The following is a 19,800-nucleotide window of genomic DNA, read 5'->3' as shown; positions in this document are numbered from 1 at the left end:
TTGGGGAGAAAGTCGGGATACAAATGAAGTAAAATAAAACAAATAAAAAAGGAGTTCTTTGAAAAGGAGATTCAAACACAATACCCTCTAGCTGCACTCTGATGCGATACAATCTCTGGAATGATATGAGTAATATAAACAAGTTGGTGGCTTGTGAGGACACGAGGGTGGTGGTGGGGGTGAGAAATCAGTCTTTTCTCCTGGTGATCACCCTGCCTTCCCATGTTGTCTATTGACAGCCTTAAATATGAGGACCGTGTATTATGTAATAAAGCTGAAAGGTTTGGGTGTGACTGTGTGTAGTGAGCTGTTCAGCCAGCCTCCCACCTGTGCAGTACAAATGGGGTGGCATTTTAAATTATTTCTATGTTGTATTTCTGTGGGAGAGTTTCGTGCATGTGCAGTCCCGGGGAGGGGGGGGGGGCGGCTTCTGACACAAAAATTGCTTTCACACTTGTCATTTTGGTTGCAATAATTTTAGTTAATTTTAATTGAGAATTGGGACTTTTTATTCTTAATTTTACTTTATTTATAGCTAGGGTTGCCAAGTCCTCCAGGGACAAAAACGAGGCTGGGGCAGCAGAGTACTTACCTTCAAACAAAGGATGTTTAATGACTAGGGGATTAGTGCAAACCATAGCAATGACATCAGTTCCAGCGTGATGGATGAACGTGCACGTTTCACATGTGTTTCTCCTCCCGTGGGTGCCTCTCCCCGCCAGCTAGGAGAGTGGGGGCAGGGGGCTGACAAGCCCATTTATACTCCTCTTTTCTCTCCAATAGGGATGCAAAGTGGCTTACATCATTCTGCTGGTCTCCATCTTATCCTCACAACAATCCTGTGAGGTAGGTTAGCTGAGTGTGACTAGCCCATTGTCACCTAACAAACTTCCATGGCAGAGTGGAGACATGAACCTGGGTCTCCCAAATCTTAGTCAAACACTCAACTACGACACCATATAGGCTCTTGCGAATGTTGTTGGCAAGCAATTACATTGTAGATTTTTTTCTGGTGTCCTTTCATTTTTCAGATCTATTTTGGGGCAGTTTCCTAAAACATAAATTGCAATTGCACAATATATGGGAAAGTGTGTCACTGTCAAGGACAGAGCTATTGCCACCTGCTCTGCCCCTCAGCATAAAAGGAAATTGCCACCCCAGAAGAAAGGAAGTACCTGTGGCAAGACTGCTGGCATCAAGTGTTCTTTTCCTTTCTTCACCATGCAGATTATTCTGATGGCAGGTAGATTTATTGTTACAATATTTTTTTGTTGTTTGATGGTTTCTGTGGCTGTTTGGCAGTGTAAGCTGCTTTGAGTCCTCATCCACCAGAGAAAAGCAGGTTAAAAATGTCCAAATTAGTAGTAGTAGTAGTAGTAACAACAACAACATTCAATTTATATACTGCCCTTCAGGATGACTTAACACCCACTGAGAGTGGTTTACAAAGTATGTTGTTATCCCCACAACAAAACACCCTGTGAGGTGGGTGGGGCTGAGAGAGCTCCAGAGAACTGTGACTAGCCCAAGGTCACCCAGCTGGCTTCAAGTGGAGGAGTGAGGAATCAAACCCGGTTCTCCAGATTAGAGTCCCACACTCAACCACTACACCAAACTGGCTCTCTATTCAGTATTCTTCACTGAGCTGTATGAGAAGAAAAGTCAATTGGAGTTTCTTAGTGTTACTGCCCCCTTAAAGTATTCCTCTTTTTTTTGTTCTGATTAGTTCCTGTTCTCACCCAGCCATGGCATTCGTGAATCAATTGCTAATTACCACCTGTGTTCCTAGGGAGGAGGAGGGATTATTTACAGCTTTTTGCTTTGCAAGCAAAGCCAGTTCTTACTTTAGGCTTTTGCAGGGGTCATTTTGTAGAAAAAGAGCTGGAGGAACTCATTAGCATAACTCATTAGCATATGCCATGCCTCTTGCCATCACCTATTCTGGCTGTTTTGGACCCAATCCTGGCTATTCAGGGCTGAAATTGGGCCCAAAATGGCAAAAAGGGGCTGAAAATGGCTGAAAAGGGGCCCAAAATGGTCAGGCTGATGATGAGCAGGAGAGTGATCCACCACCCATCAGAAGCCCTATCTGGGCCGTTTTGGCCCGAATCCAGGCTGAAAGGGGCCCAAAATGGCTGAGAGTCAGGTGGGCAAGGCCACCTGACATGTGACGTCTTTCGGGAACTGCTGGAACTGTGTTCCTGTGCGATCCCCCTCAAAATGAGCCCTGGGCTTTTGTAATCATTTACTGCTATTATGAAATTATGAACCTAATAAAGAGCAATAGCTTTGGCTGCTGTCCCAAGCAATATCTATAAATTGATTTGTGAATGTCTTGGCTACCCACAAAGAGAGTAGGAAATAAAATAGGCTGTAAAAAGGAAATGAAAAGGGGAGAAGAAATGCCATAGCAGAACTGAACTGTCAATCCTGGCAACATTTTGTCTTCATTTCTATTCATGGTCTGCCACTAGAGTGATAACTTGTATGTCTTTAAGGCAGCAGTCCCCAATCTTTTTGAAGTACCAAGGAAGAACAACCAATCCAAAGAGACCATATGTTACACATAATCATATAGATTCTATTAGCAGTCAATGCACAATTTGAGAATCTAACCCACCAAACTGATAGTTACAACATTTACGATTGAGAACATTGTTTTTCCACAGGCACAGAACCTTCATAACTGCGAAGATGCTCATATGCGGCAAACGTTTGCATCAGATGCATACAACCTCGTTGTATGAGGTATGAAACTAAACAGCAGATTCAAGGGGCTGTGAAATATAATTATGTAAAAGGCGCATGTAATACAGAAAGAACGATAATTAGTTAACACCTTTAAAAGGTGGAGACAGCACAGTGCAGATGCTGAAAAATTGGACTTTAGTCCTGGAAATACTGGAATGAAATGTTGTTAGTCTTTAAAGTACCACAAGACACCTTTTAAACCGAGAACTGTCTAAATTAGTAAACCTGGGGAAAACTACATCTCCCAGGGTGCAACGTTCTATTCGTCTGAAGTGCTTCCTGCGGCGCATAAGAAATGCGGTCAGAAATCGTCACTTCCGGTGTTCGTTGGAGGAGCTCGTGGGGAGCGATTGTGCCTCCGTAGCGCCGGGCACGAGGCTGTTGAAAAGGATCGAGGAGCGGCTCAGAGACCATCGCCACCATGGTAAGGAGGACTGCGGGGCCGAGTCAGACGGGTTCTGGGGCCATTCCGCTTTCCTTTTCCAGGACGGGCGCGGAGCGCCTAGTAGCGGCCGAAGCTTCCAGAATGGTCAGAATCGAGAGGAGGAGAGGGAGGGAGAGCGGTTCCTTGTGGGGAAAAAGGCCCCAACCGGGCGTTCCTCCGAGGGGGCTTAGCGTGCTCGCCCCATTTAGTCCCGAGCCGGCTCCTTCTCCGCGTGCAACTCCACCCGGGGAAGAAAGCAGCGGATGCTGCTCTTGCAGTTGAGGTGCCCTCGGCCCGCTGCTCCTCCTCGCCTTTGCTTGCAGCCCGTTAGTTTGTACGGCATTGCGACTAAACGGATGCTGTGCGGTTCAGATGTCGCAGTTGTTGGGAACCGGCTCGGTGACCTAAGACTAGCCTGAACTGTAGCTCAGCCGTCTGAAATGGGAGTGTTAGCGGCAGGCGTGGTTCTGAGGATGACGGCAGGGATAACGAATGTGAATTGCTTTGATCTCTCTTTTGGACCCCCCCCCCCCGCCTTCCCTGCGTAAACTTTTCACGGGCATAATCAGTTTCCTTGGAGAACTGAATCTCAGTTATATAGATTGGTAGGTTGTCATATAGGCTCTGTGTTTGGTTCAACTCATGAAATATTTATAGAAGTAAAATTTCTGGAAGTGTTGAAGACCAAGGGAATTTTTAAAAAGGAGATAAACACTCAAATAATTATGGGGAAAATGGAAATATCAAAACTAATTTCATTTAACTGATACAATAATAACCAAAATACCCATTGTATATAAGCTGGTGTGCAAAATTGTATTAATTGGCATGTTTATGAAATTTAAAAGAAAGCTAAGGTTTAATCAGCAAACTAGCAAAAACTGTTGTACTCTAGGCTGTATTCGCACATTTCACTCACTTTAAAAGAAAAAGCAGGATTTTTTAGAAATCTGAATTCCCCCCCCCCCAGTATTTATTAATCTAGTTTATATTCTGCCATCCTTGGCTAACAATATATATTATACTATTAAAACTATATACATATTTTAAAAACCATAAAAATGATACAAACAACTGGCACCATGATCAACTCAGGCTATAATAAATATCTAAAAAACCATGGACATAGCTGCGACACAGCCCAGGGTGGCCACCAGCAGAGCACGGGGTATGTGGCGAACAGGAAGGAGACAATTTGCTGGCTCTAATCAAAGGCCTGGTGGAACATCTCCGTTTTGCAAGCCCTGTGGAACTGTGACAGGTCCCACAGGGTCCATATCTCAGTCGTGAGCATGTTCCACTACGACGGAGCCAGGGCTGAAAAGGCCCTTGTTGAGGCCAGATGAATGTCCCGTGGCCTGGGGACCACCAGGTAGAAAACGGTACATTCTGAGTAAGTTAAACCCTGTTTTAAAAAAACATTAATTTCAAGGAAAGATATTTCATAGAAGTTTTTTTTAAAAAAGGCATCACCCAAAATTCATTGTGGGAAAGCCGGGGTCTGGATTTTTGTGCCTTCCCCCCCACCCCGGGGAGTTTCACATCTCTAAGTACAATCAATCCTGAACAGAATTAAACATTTCTCATTAACTTTGGTGGATTTAGAATGGTGTAGTGCTCTGTGGATGGCACTGTTGGAGAATGATTTGAAGATGTTTGAATGTTCCCTGTAATTATGAAATACAAGCCATGAAAATCCTGAAGTTGAGGATTGCTCTGAGCATGTAGGAATGTAGTTAGGCCTGCCACCTGTTTATTTCAAAAAGTTGTTATTTATTTCAAAAAGTGGTAGTGCAGCATTACTGCAAAATAAACTTTAATATTCAGGTATGGTATTTACTAATAAAGTACTGGTGATTTTATGAAATGAGAGGTGTTGTTTTCTGTTTCTTATTTTGGTGCTCTGCAGGTAAAAATCTTAACGAATAGGGAACTTTTCAAGACAGGGCAAAGAAATGCAGTATGTAGGTTGAATCCAACTAGCTTTTCTACTCCTAAAAAGGGAGGAGGGGAGTCCCCTGTAACAACTAGAAAGGCTATGCTGGAGATCACGAGACCTGAAGAACAAATGCCATCTGGGATGGAACAACATTAACAAAAGGGATTGGAAAAGCTGGCTTGTTCAAACGTTATATTCTACATGTAATTACCATATAAATATTAAGAACGGAGTGATAAACTAGAGGCTAAAATAGGTTTACTTACAGCTTTAAAAGGGCATGAATATATAGACAAGTTAAGATCATGAAATGAACTCAGATATGTGCCCCTAGTTGAACCTGATAACTTAGTTGTACATTTAAGAATACATCTATAAACTGAAGATAAGTTCTGCAAAGTTTATGTAGCAGTGATACTGTGAAATGCTCTTGGATACTCTTGGATTGTAAAACGCCTTAATTTTCAGGTCTTAGCATTGTTATGATTGCTGTTGTGGGTTTTCCGGGCTGTTGTGGGTTTTCCGGGCTGTATTGCCGTAGTCTTGGCATTGTGAACTACAATGCCAAGACCACGGCAATACAGCCCGGAAAACCCACAACAGCCATCGTTCTCCGGCCATGAAAGCCTTCGACAATACATTGTTATGATTACTATTATTTCAGGCATCCATGTCCCTAGCACCTGTGAACATTTTTAAAGCTGGTGCTGATGAAGAGAGAGCAGAGACAGCCCGACTGGTGAGTTCAGTAATAACTATAATTCTATCAGTGACAATAAGATCTGAAGCATATCATTCTTAATGGATGCAAGCTTGAGCCCATTCTAGATACTATCATTCTTTTCAACGAATTGTTTTTGTTGTTCTAGTCATCTTTCGTTGGGGCTATTGCCATTGGAGACCTTGTTAAGAGCACTTTGGGGCCTAAAGGAATGGTAAGATGTTTCTAAATTCTGAAAAACATTGGCTTTGTCACTGCTATCATTGAGAGTAAATATTTATTAATCCACCCATTGTATAGGACAAGATTCTTCTCAGTACTGGGAGAGAAGGCACAGTGACAGTAACTAATGATGGGGCAACCATCTTAAAAGCTATTGGAGTTGACAACCCTGCAGCCAAGGTTTTGGTTGGTATGTTTGACAATGAATTTTAACATTTTGTTGCATTGAGATTGATTTTTATTTATACATTGTATCCCGTGGAAAAGATAGTGATTATTGGTAGTGTCTCCAGCCTAGTCTGGCAATTTAAATCATAATTGCTTTCTGCACCAGAGGCATATTCCATGTTGAAAAAATGTGAACATTATGAAAATTAAGTCAGTTTGCTCTTGTTTTGCAAAACTACTTGTCTGACATCCATTGGAAGAAGAGGGTTGGGTTGGCAGAAGGAATTGTCCAGGACACTTGCCAAATAAATCGTGTAGCTCTTGCCTTTAGTTTGACAGTGTACCAGTCTATAAAAAGTAAAAGAATTCTGTTTCTGAATCAGTTTCTGTATAGACTTTCTTGTATGATATTTCAATAACAAAGCTGAAATGGTAACATTCTCCTTATAGATATGTCCAAGGTTCAAGACGATGAGGTTGGTGATGGGACCACTTCAGTAACTGTTCTAGCAGCTGAACTACTGAGGGTAATACAATGCACTGGTTTTTTTAAAATTATTGTATCTTAAATTAAGAACTTACCATGCAATTATCAATATGAAATTATCCTAATATATCAGTACATGATCTTGATATAATAAAGGGAATGGTTTGATGTGCTCAAATTTAGCTTATTTTATTGTTAGGCTTTTTAAAAAACAATGCAGTAGGATTTGTACTGTAGATATTTGAGAACAGAACTGAGGCAAAGCATAATATTAACATAACACAATAAAGAATGCAAACATTACATAGTAGGATTCAACTTACAGCAATGAACAGTATGAGCTATACACAGTAGTATGGACTGCAGCCCCTAAACTTTTCTTAAGCATCTTTCTAAACCATTCTGTACAGTCTTAACACTATTACCTGTGTAGAAAAGCCCTCTTGAGTAATTCACTTTTGCGTTGTGGAGAGCCAGGAGAGGAGAAGCCTTCCTGACCTCATCAGGCAGGCCATTCCGTAATGTTGACCACAACGAAGAAAAAACATGTATGGGCAGCTGGTATTGTCCCTTTGCAGGTTGGCACCTGCAGAAGGCCCTGTTCAAATAAGAGAACCTTTCATGCTAGAGCATAGGGTGAGAGACAAATATGAAGGACCCAAGGCCATGAAGGGCTATGTATGTTATAACTAGTAAGCCTAGTAAATGATGGGCAGCCAGTGGAGTGACTGAAGAATGGGAGCAACATGCGTGCTCTGCTTAGCTCCCAATAATAGTCAAGCTGCAGCATTCTGTACCAACTGCAGTCTCCAAGTTGATTGGAAAGACGACCAATGTAAAGTGCATTACAGTAGCCTGATTTTGATGTTACTGTGGTGTTACCCAGGTGGCCAGATCAGTTGTATCAAGGTGGGAGGGTTATCTTCTACGCTAGACAATTGGAAGAAAGTTGCATTAACTTGCTTCTCTAGCAGTAATGTTGGATCATCATAGCTCTTAACTGAGTCAGCAAGGGTCAGCTGAATTCCATAAAAAGTGAGGCGTGCAATGTACTTCAAGATCTCTGCCTTCCCAACTAGCATTACCTCTGTTTTTCAAGGTTTAGTTTTAGTTTGGTCATTCTTAGCCAGTTAACCACAGCTGCCAGACAGTGATTCAGGACCTCTACTACATGACCAGGAGATTTGAATAACAATAAAATTGAATAACAATAAAATTGAATAAATAAATAAATAAAAAGAGCTTGATATTGTCAGGGTATTGATGACAACTTTGAGTGATTCACCCTAAGGGAGATTGATTTGTCTGTAAAGATTGAAAAGTAATGGGGGATAGGATTGGGCCCTGTGGAAACACAGGATAGGTCTCACACTGATGTCACCAGAGCTCAATTCATAAGGATTGATTTAAACCCCTGATACCTGCTTCTGCTTTCAAGAACTTCAGCAGGATAGCATGGTCCACTGTATCAAAGGCTGCAGATAAACCCAATAGGAGATCATTGACTAAAGCTAGCAGTGCCATCTCTGTCCTATAGACTGCCCTGAAAGTCAGACTGAAAAAGAGTCCAGAGCAGATGAGTTATCCAAGAAAACCTTGAGTTGGTCCGCTACTGCTCTCTGTCACTTTGACCAGAAAGGGCAGATTAGAAACTGGCTCACACCATTTTTCTGTAAGGATGTTTTTCAGTAGTGAATGGGTAACTGTCTCTTCGAATGGCCAAGAAAGGGTGCTCTTGATTTAGTGATTGACTTTCAATAGATACTAAGGGCTAATTTATGTGGCCCTTACATTATTTAGCAGCCAGGATGGATCCAGAGCAAAATAGTGGCCTTCACAGATTCCAGGATCCTGTCAACATCCATCATGAAAACTGGGTCAGAATAAATAGATCAGGCATTGTATTAGGCATTTCATCTGGCAGACCTATATTTACAACCAACTTCCAGATCAGAGTTTATCCTCAATATTCTATCAGCAAAAAAATTGCAAAAGTATTGCAGCTAATTGTTCCTGTGACAATAAAGGCTCAGATTTAGGAGTCAGCAGGTGCTGAACTACTTTGAACAATTGTTATGGACGATAATAGGAGAGGAGTAACATTTCTTTGCTCCTGTCACCGTCATGTCATATGTCTTCTAGTGGGCTCTATAGCATAATCTATTGGATTCAGTACAAGTTCTCTGCCAGCATCATTCTAGATGGCCCTTGTTAGGTCACTGAGCTCCATGATAAACCATTAAGCTAAGCTCCACCCCAGAAGTGGGATGAGGGGCAATTTTGTCAATAGCTTCAAAGATCTTCATGTTTCACACTCCCACCAAAGCCTTAGCTAAGCACATATTTGGAATCCTAAAATTCCACGTAGCTTTCTGGAACCCAGAAATACTAAGTCCAGGGTGTGACCACTTTCATGCTTTGGGCCCATCATGATTTGAATGAGGTCCTAGGCAGTCAGAAGCTATAGAATCCTGGGCTGGTCCCAACGTTTGCTTGGCATGAATATGGAAGGCCCTTAGAACCATCGGAGTCTCCAGCACTGCATCTGAGAATAACCCTATCAACTCATCGAGTGTACCCACTGGGGAACTAGGCAGCTTGTAGACAAGTAGAATCCCTAATCTGTCAGTCCCTAATGTAAGGAACATACAGTCAATGCCAGCTATAGTTTTTACTGGAAGTCTATAGAAGTTGAAAGTCTTGAGGATAACAGCAACCCCTCCTCCCCAGCCACTTGTGTGGGGTTGGTAGAGGACTGCATAACTAGGTGGTGTTAGTTGGGATGGAGATACCATGTTGTTTACTTGCAACTGTGTCTCTGTTATGCATGCCAGGTCAGTTACTCTTCCTGTAACATTCCACAGAGATGTGCAATTTTGAACCTCAATGATCTGGTGTTGCACAGTATCAGTGTAACTGTAGGGGAAGTAAGGTTTCTTGTATCATCAGTTCTTGAGATGCTACAGAGGTAAGAGAGGCAGCAAGCATCCTTACTAAAAACTGGCTGTCTTTGATAAATCCCACCCTCATACCTACCAGCTCCCATCTGCCCTGAAATCTCCCAACTGCTATTAATAACCTGTCCCAACACATCCCACAATCAACATTTTACTGTCCCCTGGGAAGCCATACAGTAGTTTAAGGGCATAGTCACGATGTGTTGATGTTTGTGTTGTCCAACAGGAGTTCTGTTGAGGTATGTAACTGGTGTAACTCTTCAGCAGGGCTTTTTTTCTGGGAAAAGAGGTGGTGGAACTCAGGACCACACAATGACGTCACTTTGGGTCAGCTGGAACAAGGGGAGAGTTTTTTAAAGTTTAAATCACTTTAAACTTTAAAGTTTAAATGGTCACATGGCTGGTGGCCCCACCCCCAACAGAGGAGAGTTTAGATTGCCCTCCGCGCTGCTGGAGGGCAATCTGGAGATCAGGGGGCGGGGCCACCAGCCACGTGACCATTTTCAAGAGGTGCCGGAACTCTGTTCCACTGCGTTCCCGCTGAAAAAAAGCCCTGCTCTCCAGTAATTGAGGGAGGGAGGACTTCTTTCACTTAGTGTGTGCAGCAGCTGGACTTCAGCTGCATGCCCAGGCAGAGAGAGACACATGTCAAGAGCTTATGTGTTCTTGCCTCTGGCAAAAGCTTCCATTTAAATGGTCACCCAGGCCTACTTGTGGAAGAGGAGGGGAGCGTGTGGAATATTGCCACTTGGAACCATCCTGTTGCCAGATCAAAGAAAAACTCAAATGCAACTCCCCCTGCATCAGTTTGCTTCTAGTAGTGGATGAGTTATAGTTAAGGTAAGCAATGTTTTGCCATGCTGCCAAGCTGTTTCTTAAGCAGCAAGGTTGAATCCAAGTATACCCCAAAACTCTTTGTATGATCTGTAAGTCACACTTGTAAATGTGGATTTGTCTTTCAGTCATTACGGCATTTGAACAAACGCTCTCACAAAACTGAGTATGCTATGAAATTATGCTTGTTGAAGAACAGGTTGTAGGTATTTCATTTCAGACTTACTAAAGTAAATTGAATGTGTTTGCTAATAGGAGGCAGAATTACTGATTGCACGAAAGATTCATCCTCAAACCATCATTTCTGGTTGGAGAGAAGCCACAAAAGCAGCAAGAGACGCCTTGGTGAAATCTTCAGTGGATCATGGGTTAGTTAGCATCTCAGGCTGGTGGCTTTTTTGTCTTGCTGCCATTCTTTTGTGTATAGTCTTTACATCTGTACATGGGAGGAAAAGAGTTGAATGCTACTTGTATTATTTGAGGTATTTTGTACTACTTGAGGTAAACGTTATAGGTTTGAAATAATTGCTGTAGTGGTCTTAGTTTGGTTCTTAGAACATTACAAAATCTGCATAGACACCTAAGAACTTCTTAGGGGGAAGTAGGCAATATATTGGGTAAGATTATCTTAAATTGCAAAAAGTTTCGCATATTGCAGAATTTGAACACAAGTGTGGTAAAAGGAAAGGAAAAAGGTACTTTGGATGTCGAAAAGACAAAACCTGTTGCCAAAGATTTATAAACTTTTTGGGGTACTGGACAGCTCAATATTTGAGAACACTGCTCTGTAATACATTGTGTAATGTAGTCACCAGCCATACAACTACATATAATTAATGGCTTCTTGTACTGCTTATCAGTATCCATATTGGTTGCTGTTAAATGTCAAGCTACTGAAGTTTCTCATGTTTGTAAGGAAAAACATGCCTTTCAGGATACACAGAAAAAAGCATGACACTGCTGCACACCTGTGTGTAAGACATAACTTTAAATTCTTTATCTAGAATGTAATGCTATACAGTCTTTCTGAAGAAGATGTGGCAGAAGCCTTTTAACCATATGCATGTTCAGTGAAAAAGAGTGAATACAGATTCTTCTTGTTTGTTTCCAACATCAGCTCAGCAGTGTGCTGAAAGTACTGAAGTTTCTCCAGTTTGGGAGAATGGTAGCACGGGCAGCTGTGCTTGGCGACTCAGAAACCTGGCTGTTACATGTAGAACTTGATGAATGGGCCCTTTTTAATAAAACATAATCTAAGTTCATTTTTCTTTTCAGTGCTAATGAAGCCAGGTTTCGTCAGGATCTAATGAACATTGCAGAAACAACACTGTCTTCAAAACTACTTACTCATCATAAAGACCACTTTGCTAAACTTGCTGTGGATGCTGTCCTTAGACTCAAGGGATCTGGGAACCTGGAAGCTATTCATGTCATCAAGAAGTTAGGAGGAAGTCTAATAGACTCTTATTTGGATGAAGGTATAATTTTACTTATTGACTTATTTACTTATTTACTTATTTCAGTGAATTTGTATGTGAGAGCAAGAGGCATCAGCGGAAACCTTGTCATTTATTACTGTAGTAAGATAAAGTAAACATGTGATGCCATTGTATACTGAGTTAGAACAGAGATTCTTTAACTTAGAGATGCTAGGGATGTGCTGTTACCCTGCCTATTTGCTTTACTTTGTAGAATGCTCAGTCTTTCATTTTTAAATTTTGATAGGAAACTGCATCTGTCAGCTTTTGTTATGCATCTGAACATTTATCTCAGTCTTAATTGTGATTTTTCAAGGATGTGGTGCTTAGCTATATTACTGTGTCCTTGACGTAGTTTCATTACCTATTTCCAGTGCATATGCTTTCCCACTCTCTTTGGCCTTTGGTATTCGGTCACTGGTGGGTTTTTACCCAGGTATAAATAAATTTCCTACAGTCTAAAAAATATTTAATGTTGTTTCAGGCAGTAAGGAAAAATTTCCTGTTTTAAGTTTTCTTCCACATGCATGTTATAGAACTGCAAAATTGAATATCTTGAAACTGAATTTCAAACTTCAGACTGTTATGAAAGTTCATACCTTCTGATAACCTTATTATTGTAAAGTAAGTCTGTCTGACTCTTGTCTGTTATTTCAGGTTTTCTGTTGGATAAAAAAATTGGAGTAAACCAGCCAAAAAGAATTGAAAATGCAAAAATACTGATTGCAAATACTGGCATGGATACTGATAAAATCAAGGTAAGTGATTTGTTTGTGTGTGTGTGTGTGTGTGCATGTGCGCACAAGCAGTGTAATCTGCCTTGATTTATCAGAGGATAGGACATAAGTACATTCAAAGATACATATTTTTATTTATTTATGGCCTGCTTTTTCTATCAGAGCAGTTCAAGGCAGCTTACAGGCAAGTAAAATAATATAAACAATTAAAATGCTAGCACAAAGCACATTAAAACTATATTTCATTTATATATATTGTGTGTACATATATATACACAGACATTAGTGAATATTATCTGTTCTTGAATTTAGATATTTGGCTCCCGTGTACGAGTGGATTCTACCGCAAAAGTTGCAGAAATAGAACAAGCTGAAAAAGAGAAAATGAAGGAGAAAGTTGAGCGTATTCTGAAGCATGGAATAAATTGTTTCATCAATAGGTGTGTGACCCTTTGTGAAGTTTTTCTGTAAAGAGAGAAATTAACAATAAGCTTTCTTGCTGCCACATTATAATTCATGTATTTTAATTGCAGGCAGTTGATCTATAACTATCCAGAACAGATGTTTGCTGCTGCAGGTGTTATGGCTATTGAACATGCAGATTTTGCTGGAGTTGAACGTTTGGCTCTTGTTACAGGTACAGTAAAAATGCTTTATTCAAGAATTGGTGTTGAATGACATGTTGTTGAATCTTAGCTTTATATTTGCAGTTATTTCAAGGTGTTGAGAAATTGCTACATTGAAAGTGGATAAAATGTTTTCAAAATGTAGTGCTTGAAAATGTAGTGCTGTGCATCTAGAGGTGTAATGACTTGACTAACAGTGTTACTTCAGCTTGTCCGTGAACTGAATGCACTAGACTGTGTCCTGAGACTTGTAAATCTTGTGTCAATTTCTAGTTCTTACTGCTTTCCATAACATTTGTTCATGGTACCAAGCAGTTCCTTGCTGTTTGGGAACTAAATTTTATCCTATAAAGAATTAAACTTTTAGAAGTTGTTTCATAATGCTTGCTGTTTCATATAGTTCATACTATATACACTTACGTTTACAGGTGGTGAAATTGCTTCAACTTTTGATCACCCAGAGTTAGTAAAGCTGGGGACCTGCAATCTTATCGAAGAAGTCATGATTGGTGAAGATAAACTTATTCATTTCTCTGGAGTTGCTATGGGTAGGTTGAATTACAGTGATGGCTTTATCTGGGATGGCGGGGTAAAGGGAAGGCTGAGAAGATCTTACATTAGAAGGAGGTTAGCTCAAACTCATTGCTATTTCTTGACATTCCAGTTCTGCCATTTTGAGTTGCCCAAGTTGTATAGATACTTCGTTAAGACAGAATTGGTTGATTCAAGAGTGGGGATGGGCATTAGCAGTGGGTCTGTTATGTGTTGGAGGCTAAGTTGTAAATGAAAAGGGAGACCCAGCCATTTGTGGGGCACCAAACATGCTGCAAGTGTAACATTTCAGCTGGGACGTGGTAGATACCAGGTCACTGAAATTTCTGAGTGGTTGATCATACTAGAAATTTATTAAGTGTATTTCTTTTGTAATCTTGATGATCTCTAGGTGAAGCTTGCACCATAGTTCTGCGTGGTGCGACGCAGCAGATCATAGATGAGGCGGAAAGGTCTTTACATGATGCACTCTGTGTTCTTGCGCAGACTGTAAAAGATACTAGAACAGTATATGGCGGAGGTGAATATGCAACCTTTGTATTTTTATTTGTTGATGGGAGTGCAAATATTTTAAACTGGAAACAATGTCCATTGTGTGAAAAAATACATTGGGCTTTAGAAAACTGATTCAGCGGGCCTCCTCTCGACAGCAAATAGGCGCTTTGCAGCAACCTGGAGGCCAGAGCGGGAGGGTGCTGAGGGAAGACATGAGGAGGAGTGCTTAGGCCATTGATTCGGTGGGCCCTCTTCCAGTGTCAAGCGGGTGCTTTGCAGCGGCCTCAAGGCCAGAGTCATTGGCAGTGCGCTTGCTTGAGGATAAAAAGTGAGTCGTCGCCAATACAGCTTGCCTTTTATATAGTAGGATTGTTGCTCAGCTTGTTATACATTTGATTCCTCCTTACAGGCTGTTCTGAGATGCTAATGGCTAATGCTGTCACAGAGCTTGCAAACAGAACGCCAGGCAAAGAATCTGTTGCGATGGAGTCTTTTGCTAAGGCCTTGAGAATGGTAAGCTAGTGTTTAGTTGATCATTGAGCAAATCTGTGGAAGTAAACTAGGACAGGTTATATAAATCTCTGGTTTCTGCTGTGTATTGGTTTTTTACAAATGGATTGTACATAGGGTTTTTCTCTCTCACTCCCAAGGTTGTAGTGAACATGTTCTTCCTGTGAGTCCTTCATTAACAATCTTGGCCATTCCCATTAAGATCTGTGGTATTGTCTTAGTTGCTATTCTGGGTTTGTTTGTAAACATATAAGATATTGTTGTTATTGGCTAAGCACTCTGTAGTTTTACATTGGTTACTTGAATAAATTTGTATAGTGAAGAAGCATGTGCTTGTACAATAAATAGTAATGAACAACAATATATCAAAATAGATGTTTTAATATTTTTCAGTGCAAAACAAGAAATTCATAAATTGCAATAGTGTCCAAAAGTGTGAAGTACATTTCCGGCTCAAAAAGTTACAGAGGCTCGCAGTCTCATAAGAAGTTGTTGTATAGTTCCTTTAAATTCACAGTTGATAGCAGTGTGACCAAAATTAACCTCATCTGTCTGGACTCAGTCAGTAAATACTTGGATATAAAGTCCACAGAAATTGAGAATGGGAGACAAATATAGCTCTGGAGAAAAAACTGTAGCTGGAATGCAGGGCGGCTCCGTAGTCCAACAGGTAGCTGGCTTGTGAGCCTGTTTCAGTCGATACCTTTTTCAAGGAATTTGCTGCCTAAACAAATAGTTCAAAATTAAAAATCAGTAAACTATCCCGTCGTTGGTTTGATTGAACACTTTCAAAGTTATGAGGCCTTCAGTGATGCTCTCTTCATGAGCAGGAGAACAAGCAAGTGGGAATGGCAACAAACCAATCACAAATAAATGAATTTTCCATGATGCCTGAGTGGCATATTGGGGAGAATATATTTATTTTTTTTCTCATTTTGTTGACTAGTGTGTGGTTCCTGCATTCTAAATTACACTGTTTTAAAAGACTAATTATAATATCCCTCTCCCCTTGAAGAAAGCCCAGTGGTTGTGAAAACGTTCACAGTTAATAGAAAATCATGTACCATTCCAGGCTAGTGAAGATTTTTAATTATTTCATTTTTTAAAGAATTGTAATTGACCTGCATTTTTTCCTTCAGAAATACTCTAACAAGCGCTTTATTTTATTAGCTCCCAACCGTCATAGCTGATAATGCTGGCTATGACAGTGCAGACCTAGTTGCCCAGCTGCGAGCTGCCCACATTGAAGGGAAAACTACTTACGGACTTGGTGAGGATCTTTACAGATAGATTCTGTAGTGAAATTTATCCTTTTGTGTTGCTGTGGCTGTGTATGCATTTTGAGAATCTTTTGATACAGGGCATTCTGTCCAGCAAGTACAGTAAAAATTACACAGAATCAAGACTTACTAGTTGGCCTGGATTAAATTAAATTAAAAAGCCCAAAACACCTTATGCAGCTCTTTTAAAAGAGATAAAGAACACATGTAGTGGAAAATGTATATTAGATGCTTAATTTGATTCTAGTAAAGTTATCCCTGGAACATTGGGGGGGGGGCTTTAATGAGCACAAACCTGATTTATATTGTCTAAGCAGAGAATGCAAAATGATGAGATGCAAAGCCATTCTGTGTTTCTGTCTAGATGAACTAATTATTATTATTCTGACCTTTTGAAGACATGAAGAAGGGTGCCATTGCAGACATGGGGAGTCTGGGAGTAATTGAAAGCTTCCAGGTGAAACGGCAAGTGTTGCTGAGTGCCGCCGAAGCAGCAGAAGTGATTCTCCGTGTGGATGACATCATCAAAGCAGCTCCAAGGTAATAAAACAGTTTATACGATAGTAATGTCTTTAACTTCCCAGAAAAAAAGTAATTGCTTTAAAATAAGATGTTTTATAACCATATTTTTGAAATGATTTTATGGTTTTCCGCTCAATACTACTAGCTAAGATAGATACTCTTGGACTATTTGCTTAAAATCTAAGGCTCTCAGACTTGAGAAGTTTTAGGAAAATGTGGAATACAATTTTTCTCCTTCAACAGCCATGTACTAAATTCTGACTCTTTTTTCAGGAAACGAGTACCAGACCGCTACCCATGTTAAGTATTCTGCAATCATTAAGACCATATGGACCAGAAATTTGAGAAATACTTCATTGTGTTACTTTTGTGGAATAAAGAGTCAGCATATCAAGCTCTAGCATGTGACTGTTCTTTTGTTGGTTTAACTTGTATTATTTCAAAGACCAATTCATTCTCAATTGTACAACATCAATATCTCCCTTCCATTCCTTGTAGTTCTCTATAATAAATTTTTTTGGGATCACGATCACTTGTTAAATCTAGATGAAAGTAACATTTTTTTAAAATTTTCTACTTGGTGTATTTATGAATTCTGTATGCTCAAGCAAAATGTATAGAACCCTGTAGCGTTCTACATGCTAACAAATGTGTGGTGATATAAGAGTTTCTCAGCTTCAGTCAACTGTGTCAGGTGCTGCCTTTGTGTTTTTCACTGACAGCTTGTGAATCTCACAGGTTATATATAGTGGAGGAGATCACAGGGAATTCAGGAGAAACAATTCAAAATCTGAGTCCCAGTTTCTACAACCCAAGAACATATCTGAATCCTAGCACAAATTTACCATTTTATGTCGGGAAGTATTATGGGCTAAACATCACTTGATTCATTCAGGACTGGTTCATTTGAATATTGTCTAACGTTGTTCATGCTTTAAAACGACATAATTCTGTTTCCATTTGTCAAGTACAAAGCAAGTGTGACATAGTGATTAGAATTCCAGGAACGTGGGAGATCCAAGTTCAAATCCCCATTGAACCATGAATTTGGTTGGTCTTGTTAGAATCAAAGGAAAAAGCAGAGAGAGAACAATGTACTTTCATCTAAACTCATCTGATAAAGGATGGAGTAAAATGTGATTAAAATGTGCAAATTAAACATGAAAAATGGCAACATTTACATGTTTCTGGGTTGACTATTCCAGTATTCAAGGTATAGTATCTCTGGCTTTAGTTAGAAAGCATATAGAATGCCCAGTAACAATAGTAACTACATAGGTGCTAGGATTTAATATATTTTAGAGGATTCACCATAGAGTGATGTTATACAGGTAAATTATCTCCTGTCCTCGTTGACTTTTACCCAGATTCTAAGGCTCTAGAAGCTTTATAGCAGGAAAACTGGGAATAGGGGTGGCATGCTGGCAGATGCTCGGGGGCTGGAGATCACTGCCTGGAGCACGCTAGCTTGTAGTTTCTGTCTCTGAGGTCAAGGTCTATTTCATATAAATAGGATTGAGGGAATAAGTCTTTTATAGTGTTGAAGACTTTAATATTGATCTTGCTCAGTATGTAGAATGTCCGTATTCTTACAGGCCTTGTATTATAGCTGTTTGCTGTCACAAATCCCAGGGAGCAGATTACTGGTAATGCAATAGGCAACCTGTAGTTAGGTTTCACAGTTTTGCAAAAGTGTTAATTGTATGTTCAGAGGAACATCACGAAATAGACAATTCTGCAGAAGCATGGCTTTTTCTCGCACTATGTAAGCTTCCAACACTATGTGACGTTTGAATTTCTGAGATCTGGATTCTGGGGGGATATCTGTTGCACAAACTTGCTAAGAAGCTTAGATTTTTGGATTCAGTCAAATTCAGTTTAGGAAGAATAAGAATTACATGTATTCATATTTCTTCACAATAGTATAATTTCATATGGAAGATGAAGATATCTGGTGGAACTTTTCCTCTGAAGGAAAAAAGCTGAAGGACAAGTATTTGCTACTGGGTGATATATCTGGAAATAGAAGTTTCAGGGTGAAATTATGAAAAACACTGTTTCTGGATCAGAACTAATATACACATTTTATACTATAACAATAGTAGGCATTAATGTTTACATGAAGTCCAGAATAATTGTTTGCTATTGCTGTGTTAAATACTGTAACCTTGAAAATTACAATACAGTTAATTCCAGTCAGGGCTAACCTCTTGAATGAAGATTTGTATAAAAATATTAATTTTATTGTAAAGACAGCTTTCTCTGGAAGCCTATGAATGAAATCTAAAGGAAGCCTACTTGTAGCGAAGATACGTTTTGGAAATTGTGTGGGAAACACCTATGGTCGCTGCACTTTTAGCTGAATATAGAGAGAAGTGGCTATACACATTTGTCCTTTTCTGGACATTTCACTTATACATCAGTAAGCAAATCTCTAACTTAACATCTATTTTCCAATGACATAACCTCAAAATGTATTTGATTTTTGCCATTCAGGAAAAAATCCATCCCAGTTCCATTTTTGGGAGAAGAATACGTAAAAGGAATGATAGTATAACTTTGTACTTTTAGGACATTGTCACTTGTATGTTAGCAAACAGTCCCTAAAGTGGTGGTGGAGTGTGTCCTCATAACTGATTTATGGTGACTCCTGGTGGGGTTCTCGTGGCAAGAGATTAACAGAGGTGGTTTGCCATTGCCTGCCTCTGCAACCCTCATCTGTGTTGGAGGTCTCCCATCCTATTACTAACCAATGCTGATCCTGCTTAGTTTCTGAGAGCTGATCAGATCAGGCTTACTGGGCTACCCAAGTCAGGGCAGTTCTCAACAGGCAGTTTTCGCTCTATAAAAAGAACCTGCGGCAGGAAAAAAATGTGACTTTAATTTCGGTTTTGGATGATGAGTTTGAAAAGGAAAAACTGCAAATCATTTTGTTGCACATGACCATGTATGAAACACAGTAATTGTTAATCACAAATATACATAAAACAATATTTTGATTTCTACTACTTTCAACTGTCATGATCCCCCCCCCCAAAAGAATCCAGATAGCCATACTTGGGGGAAGGTGCTGAAATCAGGCCTTGTCTCCACTTGC

The 19,800-nt window shown here is 40.1% G+C and overlaps 1 protein-coding gene across 1 annotated transcript; it reads left to right on the top strand.

Annotated features, from left to right (window-relative positions):
* The first annotated feature begins 3,061 nt into the window (after positions 1–3,061).
* On the top strand, positions 3,062–17,097 carry CCT2 (chaperonin containing TCP1 subunit 2). Its single transcript, XM_054989202.1, has 16 exons — positions 3,062–3,175; positions 5,779–5,853; positions 5,984–6,049; positions 6,136–6,247; positions 6,676–6,752; positions 10,759–10,871; positions 11,779–11,981; positions 12,639–12,739; positions 13,031–13,158; positions 13,252–13,355; positions 13,773–13,892; positions 14,288–14,416; positions 14,801–14,904; positions 16,072–16,171; positions 16,580–16,721; positions 16,977–17,097. Exons 1-16 carry the CDS (start codon positions 3,173–3,175, stop codon positions 17,005–17,007), a joined length of 1,608 nt encoding a protein of 535 aa, XP_054845177.1. The 5' UTR covers positions 3,062–3,172; the 3' UTR covers positions 17,008–17,097.
* Positions 17,098–19,800: the final 2,703 nt, after the last annotated feature.

This window comes from Eublepharis macularius, chromosome 9 (assembly GCF_028583425.1).
Source record: "Eublepharis macularius isolate TG4126 chromosome 9, MPM_Emac_v1.0, whole genome shotgun sequence".
NCBI lineage: Eukaryota > Metazoa > Chordata > Lepidosauria > Squamata > Eublepharidae > Eublepharis > Eublepharis macularius.
The sequence above is the reverse complement of the archived record's forward strand: the minus strand, read 5'-3'. Positions and strand labels throughout refer to the sequence as shown.

What these genes read in the sequence shown, in the direction of transcription:
- CCT2 (XM_054989202.1), top strand. An exon ending in TAGCAGCTGAACTACTGAGG is followed by an intron (nt 6,753 to 10,758) that starts GTAATACAATGC and finishes GTTTGCTAATAG; the next exon opens with GAGGCAGAATTACTGATTGC. An exon ending in TAGAACAGTATATGGCGGAG is followed by an intron (nt 14,417 to 14,800) that starts GTGAATATGCAA and finishes TCCTCCTTACAG; the next exon opens with GCTGTTCTGAGATGCTAATG.